Source organism: Tamandua tetradactyla, chromosome 22 (genome assembly GCF_023851605.1).
Source record: "Tamandua tetradactyla isolate mTamTet1 chromosome 22, mTamTet1.pri, whole genome shotgun sequence".
Classification (NCBI taxonomy): Eukaryota; Metazoa; Chordata; class Mammalia; order Pilosa; family Myrmecophagidae; genus Tamandua; species Tamandua tetradactyla.
The window spans coordinates 21834344-21853566 of NC_135348.1; the positions used below are offsets into that span (position 1 = coordinate 21834344).

Sequence of the window (19223 nt, forward strand, 5' to 3'; positions counted from 1 at the left end):
GGGCTGACACACCGAGGAGGGACAGAATTCCTATTTCTGCTGGCTCCTTAAGGCAACAGAGGAAGCTTGGTGGCCACGGGAGCTTAGCTAATGAGCGGGTTATACAATATTCATTGTGTGGAGTTTAACTCTTCAAACAGAACGTCTAATTGTGAAAAGAGGAAAAAAGAAGCTAAATGACAGATGTTAAGACAACAAAGCTCAGGAAGAACTCCCTCTGTTGATAAACTGTCCTTTGCACTCCCACCCACACCACTGCTCATTGACAGGGCACAGCGTCTCCCTGTCCTCACCAGCTATTCTCATTAACTCTGTTCAGGCTGAGACACTCTCTGGGGCCCAAGGAGGGCCCCCAAGAGGCCTCAGCTGATGTCCTTCTCAGAGCACTGTTTTCTTGCTGCCCATGGAAGGAGAATCCAGTTGTATTCCGCTTGAACCAGAACAAAACTTTTCTCCCCTATCTTCCTGTCAGGCACATCTTCTCTCTCCCGGCAACAGGGTCACCAGCAGTCTCGCTGAAGGACACTTCCATCTGCCTGTGGCAATACTGGGTGTGCAGGTAGCAAAGGCTGGCAGCCAGGACCATTCCCAGGATGGCCGAAAGGCAAAGCAGGATTCCCAGCTGGGGTGTCCTGAGCTGGAACCCCGAGGGGGCACTGGCTCCCTCTTGCCCAACCTCTGGCCTTGGGTAGCTCTTCTTCGGGTGTCCCACCCTGCCTGCTTCATTTCCCTCCCTGGCTCTGGGGTCCTTGTGCTTTGACTGAGGCAAGAAGCTGGCAGAAGATTTTGCTGCCTCTGCCTGGCCAGGTAACCTGGAAGCGGCTGAGGTGTGGGAGGCGGGAGTTGAGGTGTGTGCCCCAGCCCCATTCTCAGTGAGTGCTTCAGAAGACCAGAGGGGCTGAGGACCAGAAAGATGGATGGTGAACGGAGGAGGCCTCACCATGGTCCTATTAGAAGCCTCTGTCTTGTCCTAGGAAAGTAGAGGAAAAGAAAGAAGTTAAAGGTTGGTCTCCTGGTCTGTCACTGAACTTTTTAACTAGCAGGTGTTCCTTAAAGCATCCCAGGCAGCTGCTGAAAACTCAGCCCCTAACCTGCTCCTAAGAGAGCCCAAATATGGAGATTATTATGCACTTATTATTAATGAGATGGGTGGCTAATGGAAGCCCCACCCAGAGCTTGAAGGCTAATTAGAAGAATAAATTTAGAGTCTTATAAGAGGCTTCCACACAAATATGGACAGTTGTGTCCTCTCAGCTGGCTGAAAGCTTTTAGTATGTCTTTTCTGCTAGGACCTGTGCAAGAGGAAACACTTACGCTTACTGTAGGTTTGATAAATTGGTGAGTAAGTGTATCATACCGTGTTTTATTTTGGGTTCCTTCAAAGACTTCAAAGGAATACTGAGTCAGTGGGCATGTATATTTTATATTGTGCATTGATCTAATTTCCAGGACCTGTGCTTTGTTTTTCTGTGGCCAGGGTTATGAAGGTGGGAGGGGAGGGGAGGAGAAGAATTATTAACTGAGGCTATGTAGGAAAATAAAGCAGTAAAACCATCAATTTCTACAATTGCTGATAACTTCAGAGACACTGTATATAATGGAGAGGCTGGAACTGTTGGTACTGATTGGTAGAAGGACACTATGTGTTTATCATACCCTTGCCTCTTTCTCTCTATCTTTGGCCACTAGTCTAATGGCTCTGATTTTCCAGCTTGCAACTTCTCACTCTGGGTCACAACACCAACCTCACCCTCTACCCACAATGTTACCTGTTCATCCCTGTCAGAAGGCGAGCAAGTTTCCAATGAGCCAAAGCTTGGCTGATCCTGAGTCCTAAAAGGGAGACCAGAAGGGCTGAGAAGGGAATCACTAAATTCTTGAACCCAACACTTCCCTATCGCTGCTGTGGATCTGATAAAACTCAGATGTTTCCAGATAATGATGGTGGATTATTTCACCCGATGCGCTCAAATGTTCAATTCCTGAGGTACCAGGGTTTCAAAGAGAGAAAAAGTTCATTACTGGGCACATAGCAGGAGATCAGATGGCTTGTTGACCCCAAAATCTGTCTCCCCAAACTGCAATAAATCTGATAGTTATATAGCATCAAAAGATGGGGGGCAGGGTTTAGAATAATGAGCACAGTGGCTCCAGATGATGTCATTAGAGGTGATCTAATTATTGAGCATGCACAGATTGATTACATGCATTGTCATAGAATGTATGTAAGAAAATGGCAGCCTTAATGTGATGATGGGCATGACTCTTAGTATTATAATAATGGATAGGTGACTTTTTGGGTTAAAGTCTAAGCTACTGTGCACATCAGGTGGGCCCAATTGGTTAGATCCAGTATTGGTTATCAAGATAGTTTTGGACTTGGGGTGGGTTAGTTTGGGCTGACCCAAGACCCTTCATTAATAAACATTAGGGGCTGTCTTTAGAGATTACAAGAATATAAAGTTGAAAAATTGGATAAATGGGTTTCAGTGAAGGTAAGTAACAAGGGTTTTTACAATCATAAGGGCACAAGATGAAGGCTATACAATCATTATCAGAGATCAAGGCAGCTGGATTACAGTTCAAAGAGTTCAGGTATTTCCCTCTGTCTACTCTAAGATACCAGAAAGTAAAAGCGAACATCTATACAATAATGCAGTAATCAAAATCATCCCTTAAATCCTGATTTCTCCATTTCACAGGTTTGCTTGGAAAGACTCCTGAGATATTCATGCAGTTGGAAGTAGAGGTGGGATAGGAGGTGAGCAGACTGAACCCTCACCGAATGCTTGTCCTTACAGCAGCATCTCAGCAACCTCTCCTTGCCCAAGAATGTATAGTTTCCCTGGGTGATTACCATCTCCTGTCCATTTGACCAATAATGGTTCTACAATCAGTGCTTCTCACACACTTAAAGAATATGGCTGATGATAAATGGATAAACAAAATGGTGTGGATGTATACAATAGAATATTATTCAGTCCTATGAAGGAAGTCCTGAAGCACACAACAACATGAATGGACCTTGAGGACATTATGCTGAGCGAAATAAGCCAGACACAAAAGGACAAATATTGTATGTTCTCACTGATATGAACTAATTAGAATAAGCAAGCTCATAGAATTGGAATCTAGAATATAAGTTACCAGGGGGTAGAAGGTGGGTAGAGAATAGGGAACTGGTGCCTAATTTGTGCAGAATTTCAATTTAGGTTGATTGTAAAGGTTTGGAAATGGAGAGTGGTGATGGTAGCACATTATTGTGAGTGTAATTAACAAAGCTGGATTATGTTGGTGAATGTGATTGAAAAGGGAAGTTTTGTGTCATGGACATTACCAAAAGGAAAGTTAGAAGATAAAACATGGGACTATATAACACAGTGAACCCCATTGTGGGCAGTGGGCTGGGATTCATAGGACAAGTGCAAGAATGTTCCTTCATGAATTATAACAAATAAATGACATTAAATAAGGTGTTAATAATAGGGTGGTATATGGGAAAATTTTACCTAATGTAAACTATGGACTATAGTTAATAGGACTATTTTTATATTCTCTCACTAATTGTAACAAATGTACCACATTAAAACAAAGTGTCAACAATGGTGTATTATATGACTTTTTTGTAAACTTATGACTTCTCTAAAAATAATAATAATAATTTTAAAACACATTATGCTAAGTGAAAGAAACCAGACACAAACTACCACACATTGAATGATTTTATATAAAATATAAATGTAAATAAATCTATAGAGACAGAATAGATTAGTGGTTCTTTCTGTAGGGCTGGGGAAGGACAGAAGAATTGAGAGGTGACTGCTCAGGGTTTGGGGTTTTCCTTTTTGGCGTAATGAAAATGTTCCAAAGTTAACTGTGGTGATGAATGCACAACGCTGTGAATATAACAAAAGCCACTGATCGATCACTCTGAATGGATGGTATGGTATGTGAATATATCTCAATAAAACAGCTTTTTAAGACAAAATGTAAAGAATGAATATGGCTGAGATGTTTATCTGTCTGACTCCAAGAAGGTTTCCTTTCCTCAGTGCCCAGGGCCCAGCCTGGCCCCACGGCGGGCAGTGGACGGTCCACCCCCTGCACATTACCTGGAGTGGGTGCTAGCGCGGGAGGCCAGGCGCTCTGCAGAGAGTCTCCTGGGGGCCACCAGGATCTCCAGCCCTTGGGCATCCAGGGACGGTTCGAGGGCAAGGTGGCCACCCCCGCTGGGTTGCTGGCCATTGCCACCTGCAGGGGCCACGTGTGGAGATAGTTGGGGCAGCGTTTCTGTACCCCTGGGAAACTGCATCGCCCAGATCCCGGCAGGAACAGTGTCCAAGTTGTCTTCTCCTGCAGCTGTGGGTAGGCTGTCCATACGCTGCTGTGGAAAAGTGACCGGCATACCAGGAGCTGAGCAGAGGCCCAAAGACACAACAACGAGAGCACATTTGCCTTGTGCGCTGGGCACAAACGGCCATAATAACTTAGTAAATGCTAGACTCTGACGTGCCTGGAGGACAGACTGTCAAGTCTAAGCCACTCAAAACTATCAACATCAAAATCAAAGATGATCTGCCCAGGAATATAAGCCCCTGATCAAGCAGCGAAGCATCAATTTCTCGTCTTCTGAACGAGTAAGGACAAGGGATGCATGGGAGCTATGACGGCAGAATGCCCGCCTGCCATGCAGGAGACCCGGGTTCTTTACCTGGGTTCGATTCCCGTGTTCTTCCCGCCCCACCCCACCCCCCAAAATTCAACGAATGGTGCTGCAGTAACGGGATAGTCACATAGAAAAAGAATGAAATGTGACCCCTACCCTACAGCACACACACACACAGACAAAAAAAGAGTACGTGTGCAGCCCTTCTCAGCTTCCACAGTTCTAAAAGCCGCCAACCAGGGACTGCAGAAAGCACTGTGACCACTGTATTTTCCCTTAACTGTAAAGAATTGTTTCAAGGCAGAAAGAGAATTCCACAAATCAACGGTTTCTAGAAATCCTGAACCTCTCTTGCCACGTGATTAACACTAAAAGTGTTCACAGTGGTGATGACTGGTCCTGCCTGGTCTCTAAGGGTGTCTGCTATGGGCACAGCCGGGATGACGGTCCTTTGCTGCCCTTGGCCATCTGCTTTCCCCTTGGGAACTGGCCACCATGACTGCCCAGGGCATTGGGAAGAGCCTCAAATAGGGTTGCCAGCAGCTGCAGGCTCCGGGGTCAGATTATTGTGTGGGTTCGGGTCCCCTCTCTGATGGCCTTGGGTAAGCAAACTCTCCCAGAGCCTCGGTTTCTTCATTTGCAAAATGGGGCAATGCCAATGACATAGGGTTATTGAGTGGGTAAAATGAAATCATTGGTGTAGAAGCATGAAGCACAGGCTGGCATGTGTGCAGTGTGCACTGAGAGTTTGCCAGGACAATGATTTAGGGGACAACAATGATGCTGCACAAAGCAGTGCTGGCTGAAGTTTCTCTGGCCAGGCATCCAACCAGATTGGACTGAACCTCTTTTTTAATTTTTTTTAATGGTGCCACTTCGTTCCAATGTCTTCTTCGAGATTGAAAGCAGCACAACACAGACATGTACAGCATGATTGTGTCAAACTCCTGCCTGGTCTCTAAAGGAATTCAGACACTTTCTGTGGACCTACTGTGTGCTGGGCATTGCAATGGGTGCTGGAGGATGTTGAGTTCTTCCTGAATCAACATCTAAGAGGAAAGACACAGCCCAACCATGTAAGTTACAGTATGATAAGTGCATTAATACCAGAGATAAGTAAGCAATTAGATTTGCCTACCAAGAAATGGGGGAGGCTCACAAAGGAGCTATTTGAACTGAGCCTTCAAGGGTTAAAAGATCATCATGAGCAACAGTCCAGCTTGAGGAAAAGTCAGAAGGCAAAGCGTGGAAATATAAAAAAAGATCATGTCTAATGCAGTAAGGTAGGACCCTAAAGTGTCCTAGGGAGTTCCTTTGCAAGATAAGTTTGGGAAATGCAATATACTATTTTCCCTGTTTTGAAAATTCATAATTCAGAATGGTTTATTGAAGTCTTCTTACAGTTAAGAAATCCATTTCATTTTTTAAAACAATACCCCCCAATACACGCACAAAAACTTGTTACACACACAAACACACTCCTTTCTCCTGTGGAAACACTAGGGTTTGTGTAGAGGATTGGGGGGGAGGGTGTGGGGAAGACAGGCTGGGGCCAAAGGGGCCGGTGGGCAGCATAATGAGGAGCTCGCCAGCTCCTCAGATGGAGTCTGCAAACCAGCCCCTTCCAGCGCTGGGAGGTCAGGCACTAGAGAAGCTTCTGGCTATACATGATGCAGCATCCCGAAGCCTCACTTTTGTTCAAATTCACATGCTTCTGCTTGGGATTAGAATGCAACATTGCATGATTTATAAAGTAAAATATGAGACATCAAACAGATGTTGGGTTTGCAGAGGCTTTTTCATGCCACGCTTTCAGATCCTGAGATCTTTACCCTGCTTTTAGGAGTATCTTGGTGGAAAGATTAGAGAACTGCCAGGAAATAAAGGTTTTGGGGTAAAGGTAGCGTCTGGAGGGGGGCCAGGTTGTCTCTGTGCCTGGATATGCTAGACTGAGCAGAGGCAGGGATTCAAACTGGATCCTGTCCTTACACACATTAGAAAAGAATTAAGGAAAGAACAAAGGAAAATGAGATCGAATGGATTAAGGATTTGAGTCTTCTGTGCAAGTGACTGTATGTCTTAATAAATGCATGTGTTCAGAGCACTCGATTAAAAATAAATAATGAAAATGAGTTCCATATCACCAGGAATTTTTAGGCAGGTCAAATATTCTCTAACTGGTTAGTTTATTTTCATAAATTCATGAGCCGATGGAGCCAAAAATTATGTAGTGAGCCAGGAAAAGCCCATTCCCAACAAAACAATCTCTCATTCCCTATTCAGTTCTTGCCACCCAGCAGCAAAGAGCCATCTACCTACCTCAGAAATGTACAAAAAAAAAAAAACGGGAGGAGGTTTTATTAAAGAAAAAAAAAACCTCATTTCTTTCTTGTGCTCCTTGTGTAGCTTCAGGGAACTGGGGAAAGCAGGTAAAATATTGTGATTACTGGTAAATATTGGGGGGTGGGGAGGCGCGTGCTGATTTTTGGTTTTGTAACACAGCTTTCCCCATCCACCCCAGGGCCCAACTTAATCTGTAAGATTGAGCCAGACAAAGTGCATTTACTGCAACAAAGTATGAGTTTTCCTCCTCTCCCTGCTGCGTTATCACGTCTCTGAGACGGCTGCAGCCGGCCAGGCAGGTGTTGATTGCTTGCTTTGCAGGGAAAGGAAACTGGCAGGAGTAACTTTTAAGTGAAAATAGGTAACTGTAAAAACAATGATGACAGCCAGGCTAGCAAATGCAGCGGCGAGCTGTACCTGGGGCAGCCCCTTCACGGTGTCCCGGCTCCTGTCGAGAGGGGTGCAGCTGGGAGCCCGGCCCCCCACCGCCGTCTGGAGGGGCCCCTGGGCCCGGCCGCTGCGACACGAGGGAGGATTCAATCCCGGCCCAGTAGACGAAATACGACTGGACTACTGATAAACTGGGGGAAAACAGAGAGCACAGGGATTGAGGACTTGCTTTCCCTTACAGAAAACTCTGGGCCACCCTAATCAAAAGGGAGAAACACCCTGAAGGATAGAGAGAAAAGAACTAAAGTCTAAAGGAATAGAACGGCTAGAGAGAGATTATTTTATTATCCCTTTGAGCAACTTCGTTCTTTTTCAAAACAAAAACTCAGTAGCAGCAAATAATTAGAAAAGCAGAGGCTATTAACAAACAATTACTCTCCCGAATATATAGTGGATAAAAATCTCATTTGGACTAGAAGGTATCTTCTTAAACTGTAAGTGCTTGGACTGAACAAAAGGTTTCGTCTTCAATTTTATTATTAGCCATTGCTGGTATATTGTTAACTGATCATACTGCTAATTGAAGATAACGTAATTAATTAATTTCTGTTGTAATTGTGGAGTCTATTGAAAATTAGAGATAAATCATAACGTAAATATTTTGAGTACACGATGACTTTCTTCAGTAAAAGTCACTTTCACAAACGTCTGACTTTTTCTCCCCCCCGTTTTGCTGTGGTAGGTATACTCAGTAAGTTGGGTTTTTTCCCTCCACTTTAAATATTCAGAAGGCAGTCATAAAAATGCAGTTGATTTGGCTGAGGTCTTGTAGAGGGTCCCGGGACATGTGAGGAGTCACTTTTCAGGCCCCAGGCACTTGGTTTCCAGGCTCCGTGGCTGTTACTGTGGGGAGGGATTGCGGGGGGCGGGGGATGAGAGAGCAGAGGCATCTCACAGAGTGGCTTAGCTCCTTTTTCTGTCAAATGAAGGTGATAGCTCCTAACCTACTTCATTGGTAGGCCACAGCAGCTAAAGATGCCCAATTTGAACTCAGAAACGGAGATGCTTTGAGAAATAAGAGGAACTTACAAATCTGAGGCCTTCCCACCCCGTGCATTCTCTGCATTTGCAGAGATCGAGAGAGCCACGAGCAGAGCACTGCTGCCCCGTATCTCAGCAGGCACAGGCCCCTCCAAGTGGGCGAGATACTAAGGTGCCCGGTGTTTTCCTTCTGCATTAGGCCACCAGGAGGGGATGGAGAGGGGACACAGCAGGGTGGGGACATACACCTCACTCCCCTCCCCTGTTGCTCTTCAGTGCAGAGGGGAGGACCTACAGGGGGTCAAAGCCACTGATAGATCCATGAGGGTGCAGGAGGGAGAACCTGAGGGAAACACACACGCTTTCCTGGAGATGAAAACATTCTTTCTGGGTAAATGCAAATGGCTGAAAATAATGACCAAACAAGCAGCTCATCTCGAGGAATGGCGATGCTTCTAGAATGCTTACTGTTGCCAGGAATTGTCCTGAGCCCTTTGCATATGTCAGCCCTCGCTTCCTCCCGCAGTCCTCTGAGGGCACATCTACCACTTTTAGGCCCGTTTGATTGACAACCACCCAGTGCACAGGGACTGAAGTGGCTCTCCCTTGTCACCTCCCCCTCCTCCAGTAATATCTCTGCGGCTGTGCCTCCTTCCCACCCACTTGTCCATCTGCCTTCTGTCTCTCTCCTCCGCTCCCTCCCTACTCTGCCACCATCAGCTATTTTGGCCTGTGGTCGGAATTTCCTTGGGAGTTTGGCCAAGATCCATCTATACGCGGAGAAGCAGAGAAATAACCACGTTCTAAGACCATGGGGGAGAAGTTGGGCAAAATGTTGTTTTTTTTTTTGAGTTGGGGCAGCCCTGTGTGCGGCTGGACAGGGCAGAGGGAACCTGAAGGAAGGCAGGGGACGAGCTCTACTCTCTTCCAAGGGAGAAGCTCGGCTGCTACAGAGCAGCACTTCTCTGTGCCTTACAGGAATCTGATGTCCCCCACGGGCCGGGCAGGGGCCTTCCACACGAAAGACAGGTTTCTCTTCAGGGACTTGTCAGTGTGGGTGACGGAGTCGGCCTCCTCAAAGCAAGTCATCCTCTTGGTCCCAGGAGGAAGGGAGACAAAAGTGCCAGCTGTCTGATGGTTAGCCACGCTGCGAGCCTGAAGTAGAAATCCCATGAAATCACGACTGCTTCTCACGGTCACTGCAACAGAGAACGAGGAACCATCCATTCAGGGCACCGTGTTGCCTTCGTTCCATCTGGCGATTATATGGGTATTTTCCAAATAAAAGCTTAGGACCCCCCCACACACACCCACCCCACCACTCAGAAACTGAACAATGAGTTAGGAGGGAAAAAAAGTTGAAATACTATTTCAGACCCAAATTACTTCCATTTGGATCAGAGATACGTAAAAACGAAATATAAGAGAACAAGAAAAATATGGTGTTACTTTTTTTCTAATATTGAAGTTTGGAGTGCCTCTCTAAACAAAACCCAGAGGCCATTAAGAAACTCTGGCTGCATTAAAAAAAAAAAATACCTGAACATAGATGATGTAGAGGAACAAATGATAAACAGAGGAGAGTATTTGTAAATACAAGACAGACAAATACACAAAGAATTATGGTGAACTGATAAAAGAGGTCGGCCCCAAATGATCCAAGAACATAAGCAGGTAAAATAAAACAAGTAAGCTCAATCATAATTTTAAAAGCCAGTAAAATGAGACACTATTTTATATGTGTCATATTAACAAATATTAAAATGTGTGATGATAACCAGTATTGATAAAATTATGGAAAAACTAAGACACCTAATTTGCTGGCGCTGGAACTATCAAACATGAAACTCTTTGGGAGGTAATCGGACAAGATCTTCCAACTTTACAATGAAGTTCCCCTTTAATTTAGCAATTTTACTTCTAGTAATTTTTCCTATTGACACACTGCATAAATTAGTATGACAAATGCTGAAGTTCACTATTCAGTAGTCCTTCTCCACTTACCCCACTAACAGAGCCCAGATTTTACGTTGATGTGGCCAGCAGAAGTCTTCTCACCAGCAATTAGGCCTCTCCCTATCCCCCGGGGATGGACTGTGACCTGACTAAAGCAGTGTTGGTAATTCCAGGTCTCTCCAGCCACCATTCAAGTCTGGCCGAAGAAGGCAAGCCTGCTGGGAGGGCTGGTAACTCCCAAGGATAAATCTTTTTGCCCAGAGCCTTTATTCCAGCTTTTTTTCTTTTTCTTTTTTGGCTTATTATTATTATTTTTAAATCAGAGATGTAGTCAGTTTACCAAGCAATCATGCTTTAGATACAGGATTCCTAAATATCACCCTATTATTAATCCCTTGCATAGGCATGGAGCATTTGTTACAATTAATAGTTGTACTATTTTTTTCTTTTTTTGTTCCTTTTATTTTTTATTTTTATTTTTTGTTAATAGTTGTACTATTAACTATAGACCATGACTTAACTTAGGGTTCACTGTTTGTGTAGTTATGTGAATATTGTAAAAAATTTATTCTGTTACCGTATAGTCAACTTTATATTATCCCTTTTAACCACAGTCAGATGTATATTTCAGTGCTGTTAATTACATTCACACTGTTGTGTTTAGCTATCACCACCACCCATTACCAGATCAATACCATCGTTTCAAATAGGAGCCCTGTCAATTTTAGGCCTTAACTTCCCATTCCCTATCCCTATCCCGACCCCTGTAACCTCTATTCTAGATTCTGTCACTGCATGTTTGCTTCTACTAATCGTTTCAAGTCAGTGAGACACACAGTATTTGTCCTTTTGTGTTTGGCTTATTTCACCCAACGTGATGTCTTCAAGCCTCCTCGACGTTGTTGCATGTCCCAGGACTTCGTTCCTGTTCATGGCTGCATAATATTCCACTGTGTGGCTATACCACACTGTGATAGCATGGTGAAGCCAAAAACAAGAGCAGTCATCCTGAGACTGTGCAAGGACAAATAAAGGCATGACAACACAACCTGCGATGATGAAAATGCAAACATTTCAGGATCCTGATGACATCGTTGAATGGCTTCACCAAACAGTAACTAAATTTTCCAGATTTATGGGAAAAACCTAATGTCTTTATTGGTTTGGTTTCTGTGAATAGGCTTTTCTGATATTTACACCTAAAGTAATCTTGACTCATACAATGGGCAAGTAATCTTGACTCATAAATGGGCAAATATATATAAGGATGTCCAAAAGAATTGTTTATAATGCCCAAAATTAGAAAAAGTAAATACCAATCAATAAAAAAACTAGTTAAATGAATTATGTGACATCCAGACAATGGACTGGTATGCAGTCACTGGAAATAAATTATGTATACGATAAAAGAGATCAACATTATTGCGAGGTGAAAGATATAGATCTTGAACAGAATGATTTAATTTGTGTCTCTGTAAAGTTATATTTCTCTGTCACACTCATATATGCTTATAGGCTAGGAAGATTTCTGGAAAGATGCGTGAAAAGGTTTTATAACAATTAAGTTTGCAGGCTATTTTTTTTAATCAGAAGAATGGCTAAAATACCTTCCGTGGGCTTGTGGAATGCAGCATAATCTCTGTGACCATTTTGTTTTCCGCGCATTTGAACTTTTGGCAATAAACATTTGAATAATAACTTTAGTTATTATTTAGTACCAGGCACTGCGCTAAGCACTGAATATACATCTATGAACAAAATGACACAGCCTTACCCTTCAAGGAGCTCACACGTTCGTGTGGGATTCCAACAGGGACACAATTTAATTCCAATGTAATAAAGTAATAACTGACCCTGGCTGAGTCCATGAGGCACCCTCTGGTTGAGTCCTACATATGTGTCCTTTGTTGCAAACACAATCCAATTATGTTTCTTTCAGGACACCTTCAGATAATTTTTTATTAGAATGTGGGTGTCACAATATTTTGAGTCATTTGCACAGATTTTCCTCTCTAATATCATTCTCTCAGAACACAGGGCTACCAGGAATGGGTCAGTGGGGTGCCAACATATTGATCCCCTCGTACTTGTGGTGGCTGGGTGAATGCTGGAGAGGTCAGGGTCCCCCGAGAACTTTCCCCCATCCTTGGGCAGCCGCTTGCACTCACCCACATGCCATGCACATCTTATCATTTTCTGTCTGTGTCATGATGTGATGATGTTGGGGAAGCTTTATTATAATGGCCTTAAGTTTGGCTCTGGGAACATGTGCTGTCGGTCACATATACTACCCACAGATATTTTCCCCCCATACTTACCATCAATAGAATAAAATGATTGGACAAAGTTGTATGTATAGATTAAATTTCATTTTTGTTTATCACCTCCAATGCCTATCAAAAGAATTAGCAAAACTCAAAAGAGGGTAGAGTGAAGGCTGCTGAAGCCTCTCGCATACCCTCTTGGCCCATTTGAGTTCACCTGTGGCTTCTCAGACAGTTTTTCTGTCTACATTTAGCTTCCACCATAAATGTCTGCTGCAGCTTTCTTCTCTGTCTGAGACTTTATCTAACTGGCACTGAGAAGCTTGCTTGAGGATAAGCAGGTAGAACTCTCAAGTGAGGGATATAAGTGAAAAAATAAAAGAAAAAAACCTGGAGGAGGCAACCTTCAACCAACAAATTCTCCCATCTCTTTATCCTCCTGAGGGAAGATTCGGAGGGATGCCTCACATGGTTTCTCAGACAGGCCCTTCTGGAATTCAATCCAAGTGGCCCACAGCTGCCACCTGCTCAATTTCCCACCCCGTAGAGGTATCACTCTCTTCCCTCTCTCACTTCCTCTTCCTCCCTGCTTGTGCTTCCTGAAATCACTTCCCGGCTAAACTACCTACACTCAAGTTCTTTCTCTGCTTTTGCAGGAACCCAAACTGAAACAGCAGGAAACATTCTTTCCAGAGAAAATAATTTTAGTCTTAAACAATGAGAACAAAGTATGTCTTGCATATGCATGTGATACCTGAAAGCTGTTCGGGATCATTTCATCTTATGATAAGGACAAAATGATTTTTTTTTACAATAACGCCATTTGGATCGTCTTCTTTTATAAAAATTAATATCGATACAGATATGAGTTTTCACGCGGTTTGCCTATGTACAAATATCTCATGCTTATTTTTTGGCTAAATTATTGCTCCTGAGGATTCAGCCAAAGTTTAGTCCAGAAAACACCTGCGTGGGAAAAATGCAACTGGAACTCTGCCATCAGGCTCCTCGGATCCCTCCCATCCTCTCCCGTGCGTACCTGGCACCTCGTCGCCAGGTGAGTAGGAAGACCGGCTGATGCGGATGGTGATGTGGTGGGTCTTGGGGCTCCGAGGCTGGGCTGGGATGTGTCTGGGGCTCAGGTGGGTGCAGGCGGCCGAGCCGGCGCCCTGGGAGAAGGCGGCCGCGCAGGAGGCCAGGCAGAGGGCGGCAGAGGCGCAGACGGCCAGCGCCACAAACACCCGCATCCCGCACTTTCCTGTCTTGGGAGAAACGGCAGCTTCAGTCCCCAGGCTATTTCAGAGAACCATAGGAGGGCTTTGGGGATGTGGCTAATCTGAATCTCATACTGCCTTTGCACCTGAGATGCTGCAAGACCTCAAATGCCAACATCAAAAGGACATGCCAGGCTACAAAAGGGTTGGATTTTTTTTTTAACCTCCCTTCTCATAATATGAGACCAGATGGCTTCTTTTTAAAGAGAGGATTTCATTATGAAGTTAAAGAAATAAGACTAGGAAGATGTTTGTATTCATGTGAACTCCTTAAAAGCAGTCTGATATCCAAGCTTTAATAGGTTATTGCTGAATTAGACACCCATTATGCCACGGCCGAGGATAGTTTGGCTTAGAGACTCATCTCTACTATTGTAAATTATATAGCTGACTGATGCAGAAGTGCTTCTAATGATCATTGCTTGGAGGTGATTGCTAAGTTTGCAAAACTTTGCTCTCTCCTTGTCTTTTCTCCTGTTTTTAGTTATTTCACTACTGTTTAGCAGAGAAAGTTATAGCCATGCCAATTCTTTTTTTTACCTTGTTAAGTACACAGGTAATAATGTGGTTCAGCAATGAAATAGAGTGATGAGAGAAAATAAAATCTGTAGACTCAATGTCAGTTTTTTGGGTTTCCCACCTCTAATGTCTGTCAACAGAAAGGATTAGAAGTTGACTATGTAAAAACTCTACAGATAAAAATAAAATAAGGGAGGGCAAATAAGGCAGATGAAAAGCTTTCTGAATGAATAAAAAAGACAGTGGGCAATGGTGGCTCACTGACAGAGTTCTCGCCTGCCATGCCAGAGATCCAGGTTCGATTCCTGGTGCCTGTCCATGCCAAAAAAAAAGTTTTATGTTTGGGGGTGCAAGGGAAGTTGAGTAGTTCAATTCTTGCCTGCCATGTGGGAGACCCGGATTCGATTCCTGGCCCATGCACTTCCCAAACAAAGAAACCAACGAAAACAAATAAACAAACAAAAATTCAACTAATGGTGCTACAATAACGGGATACTCACATGGAAAAAGAATGAAATGTGACCCCACCATACAGCATACAAAAAAAAAAAATAGATCTATTCTTGTTTTATGGTCTTACGCACAGGCATTTTTAAAGTTTGACTAACATTTTGGTCTAAGTAATGCAAGGCAACTACCCTCCTCTTAATGAGTTAGCTTTAAAAGGTAAAAAAAATAAAATACTAAAAGTCTAGTGCAAACTAGCTTTAAAAACAGTAGCTTCAGGAGATAATACATAGGGGCAACCAGCCACCTTACACCCCACACTATCGTCACTTCCCACCCTGACCACCCTTTCTGTAGAAAAGACACCAAGAGATAGAAAGATGATCTATAGCTGAAATGCCGCAGACTTGTCTTGTGATTCCTTCAGACAACACCTTTCTCCTCTAGGTCAGGTTTCCAGGAGGCACTCAAAGTCAGGCCGCTTTATACCCCAGGGAACATTCCTTGCAGCTCCCCAGACACATTAAGAGATCATGAACAATGAGCTCTAAAGAGCATATTCTCAGCTGAAGGGGCATAGGGGTCCTTCCCATTTTCCTTGAGGGACCACATAGAAAATGCCCCTCCAGGCCTTGCTGATGGCAGAGGGTGGTTTTCCTCTCCGGGCGCAGATCAGACACAGATGCCCACGGAGGGCGGGGAGTGAGTGCCAGAGGCCACAATCGCAGAGCCCACCCTCCCCTCCGTGCACCTTGCTGCTTCTTCTCTCCCACCATCTCTACCTGAACCTGGAAAAAACATCCACTTACCTAGGAACGCGCTTTCCTCCAGACTTGATGGAATAACTCCCCCTCTCCGAGTTGCAAAGACACATCCTTTGAAGAGTCTTTTCTTCTCCCTTCAGCATCTCCTCTAATGCGAAGCATAACAGCTGCTACTGCTAATCCTCAGCATCTACAGGATCTGCCCCTCAGTGTCTAAATCCCACCTTAATCCTATTAATTTTCCCTAAAACCGCATGCACGTTCCCACACACAGTTTGCAGCCACATCAACGTGAGTCCAGTCTGTGCCACAAAAGCCAGAGAGAGGCACTGGAAAGTATTGGAACTTGTTTTGTGCACAATTGACTTTGACATTTTGGCAGCAGATGGCTCTGGTCTCTCTGCCAGAGGGGGGATGTTGGAATCAAACACTTCTCAGAGTTCTCTGCTTCTTGAGTCATGTTTGAGACATGCCTGGAAAGAAGGATCCCGGGAGGAGGAAGAGGAGGTTGGAATTTTTTTGCAATTTAACTATGAAGGGATTTGCAGATCATGATAGGGAGGTTGAGCCCTGCTCCAGGGGAAATAGGGAGTCACTGTGGGTGTTTAAAGCAGCAGAGTAATACAGGCAGTGGGAGTCCCAGGAAGACAACTTTGGTAAGAGTGGAGAACCAGAAGCCGAGCGAGAGCAGGAGCTGAGGAGGAGGCTGCCACAGCCCTGTAGGGGATAAAGAGGAATAAATATCAGGAGATAATCCTTAGGAGGACATGGCGATTGAATGCAGAGTGCCTAAGAGAGAAGGCTGAGGTGGCTGGTGCAGGGTGATATGGAGAGAGGGGCTCCAGAGAGGGCAACGGCCTGGTCGTCACCCCAGAAAATCCTAACGAAATGATTGACTCCATATGCAAAGCACTGATTTAAAGATCACAGTTCTATGCCTGCGATGCCTGTTTTGGGGGCCAGGTGGCTTAACCTCTCACGGCATGTGTAAATGAAACTATCTTCCCTATAAACATCAAGGGGTGATCCTTGGCCTACGGCTCCAGCCACCCCAGCACGCGGTGATGCATGCGGAATTAAATCTGACTGCTCTAAGCCTCTGTCTTTCCAAGGTAGCGGAAACTGCAGTCTCCCATTGAGTCATGAAAGAATCTAGGAGGCCTGGTAAGGACCTTACGTTGCTGCTACTATGGTAGTTGTCCAGGATCTCATGGTCACTTGAAGGCTGTTAGCACAGATGCTTCAGTGCAAAAAACGGGCTCGAGTCTTCGTCGAGGCTGGTGGCCTGGCACTGTGGCCTGACACCCCGAGGTGTGCTGGGCAGCCTTTCCTTCTGAGCATCTCCTGCCCCCTCCACTGGGTGCTGCCATGGAGAGAGGCATAGATCCTGCTGTAGGGGGAACATGGCTAACTTCTTCTCCACTCCACTCTGCTCCCTTCCTAGTCTAAAGGGCCAAAGTCTCTGTGGTCCCCTCCCTTCTCACTGGGTCACCTGGCACAATCTCCCTACCTACAGGTAGAAGGGTAGGTCATCTACCAACACTGTGGTTTGGCCTTGTAATGCAACCTCCTCCGGACTCAAAAGGGTCAACCCCTTGGTTAGAAAGGGGTGGTGGAGAGTTAGAGGGAACACACTCAAACGGCTCAATACATGATGTCACTCACTCATCTAGTATTTCTTGTTGGAGACGGGAGGATGCCCATCACCTGCCCACCTGTGGCCTCTGCTGAGTGGCAGCAAAGCTGGCTGCACCAGGGCGGCCATCTGATCACAGGGGAGCATCCTTCAAAGCATGGCTGAACCAGATTCTCTACCAGGGAACCCAACCAAGAAATGACGGAAGGCTTCGTTGTACCCATGCTGGCCAATGGAAATTCAGTGTGAGCCACAAATGCAAGCCATGCACATAATTTTAAATGTTTTGGTAGTGCCATTAAAAAAGTGAAGGGGAGCAGGTAAGATTTATTTTATTAATGTATTTATTTAACCCAATATATCTAAAATATTATCATTGCAACATGGAATCAAGTATATGAGATATTTTATGTTCTTTTCTTCTCTAATAAGTCTTTGATACCTGGTGTGCATTTTATCTCACAGCCCTTCCCAGTTCAGACTAGCCACATCTCAAGTGCTGCATAACCGCTGTGGTGAGTTGCAGCATATTGAGAGTGCAGGTCTATACCAAGGAAAGTGACTGAGAAAAGAGATCACGATGTGGGATAAGGTCAGAGAGCCATGCCATGCCATGCACAAGATGTGTAAGACAAGGCAGTGGGGCTCGGGGATTAGGGTAGTTTTAATAAGCACAGACTCATCTTCAGATAGTGCTTATATAGTTTCCAGCACTGTTTTAGTCAGACAGCTAGTGGATCAACTCATTTAATGTTCACAACAACACTTGAAGGTCTTGGGCTCTCAGTCTCCCGTTTCATAGATAGAGGTCTGGGCACAGGCACTGATGTAACTTGCAAAACCACACAGCTTCCAGGCTGTGACGAACCTGTCTCTTCATCACAGCTTTGCCAGTGACTCGCTTTGGAGCCTCATCTGCAAAATGAGAATAAACTACAGTTCTCGTGCCTGCATCCCCAAGTTCCTGTGAAGTTTCAGTGAAGTAATAAGACAAGTGGTTAGCACTTCACATGTGGCTTGGCGCAAAGAAGTGCTCAAAGCATGTTCTGTCTGGGGAAGGAGAAAGCTTGTTGAGCTACAGAAATGATGGAGCTTGTGCACAGACAGGAGAAGCCATGTGGTCCCAGAGAGGGGGTGACAGGGAGTGGGAAAGTGGGAAAGAGCAAGAGGAAGCCAGAACCAGGGTGAGAGCAAGAGTGAGACAGCAAAGGAGCAAGCCCAGGCCCCTGGTGGCAGTGCCAGCGTGAAGGAGGCGCCGCTAGGTGCACCTGGGAAAGCCAGGTGTGGCAGCCCAGGGGTGGGTGCTGCCGTCCTTGAGGGAAAAGGGTAGAGCTTTGAGCACTCAGCAATCTGGGTGATCAGAACACAGGCTTTAAGGTCACCGAGCCTAATCACTGTTGGTAATCAACTTTCACAGGACTCAGCTGAGACTTCTTTGAGGCCAGGTCTCGTGAGGCTCCACTGTGTAAAGCACGCCCCTTCCCCTGGTGCTTTTGCAGATCACTGATTGCCATTTCCTGACAGGTCGCCATTGGGAAAAGAGTCATCTCCTTGTTACCAAGTCCCAAATTAAATGTATGGGGAACTTTTTGCCTGGTGTGTTCTTTAGTCTCAGGGGCTTGAGTTGGGCTGGAACGCTAGAGAACATTTTTTTTGTTTTTTCTGGGTTTTTTTCCTTGGATCTGGTTGAGGGGATTTCACACGAGCAATTTGGCTGGACTTGATATATTACCGTGACCAAATCCGTTACATTAACATCCCATGGCCCTGATTGCAGAAGTTACATGAATGTCCTACACAGGGAAAGTCTTGTGGGGTTTGTGGTTAGGAATCAGAAGCTTTGTGCCCTTCAGCAAATCACTTAACTTCTCTTGGTTGCCTCGGGTATAAAATAAAAAGTTTGAATGGGAGGATCTCATAGAT

The 19223-nt window shown here is 44.9% G+C and overlaps 1 protein-coding gene across 1 annotated transcript; it reads right to left on the reverse strand.

Annotated features, from left to right (window-relative positions):
* Positions 1-378: 378 nt before the first annotated feature.
* On the reverse strand, positions 379-13907 carry REELD1 (reeler domain containing 1). Its single transcript, XM_077139560.1, is given in 8 exon segments — positions 379-413; positions 416-490; positions 493-970; positions 1770-1833; positions 4113-4413; positions 7427-7590; positions 9417-9639; positions 13700-13907. Coding segments are annotated over 8 exon segments (1548 nt in total).
* Between the last annotated feature and the right edge of the window lie 5316 nt (positions 13908-19223).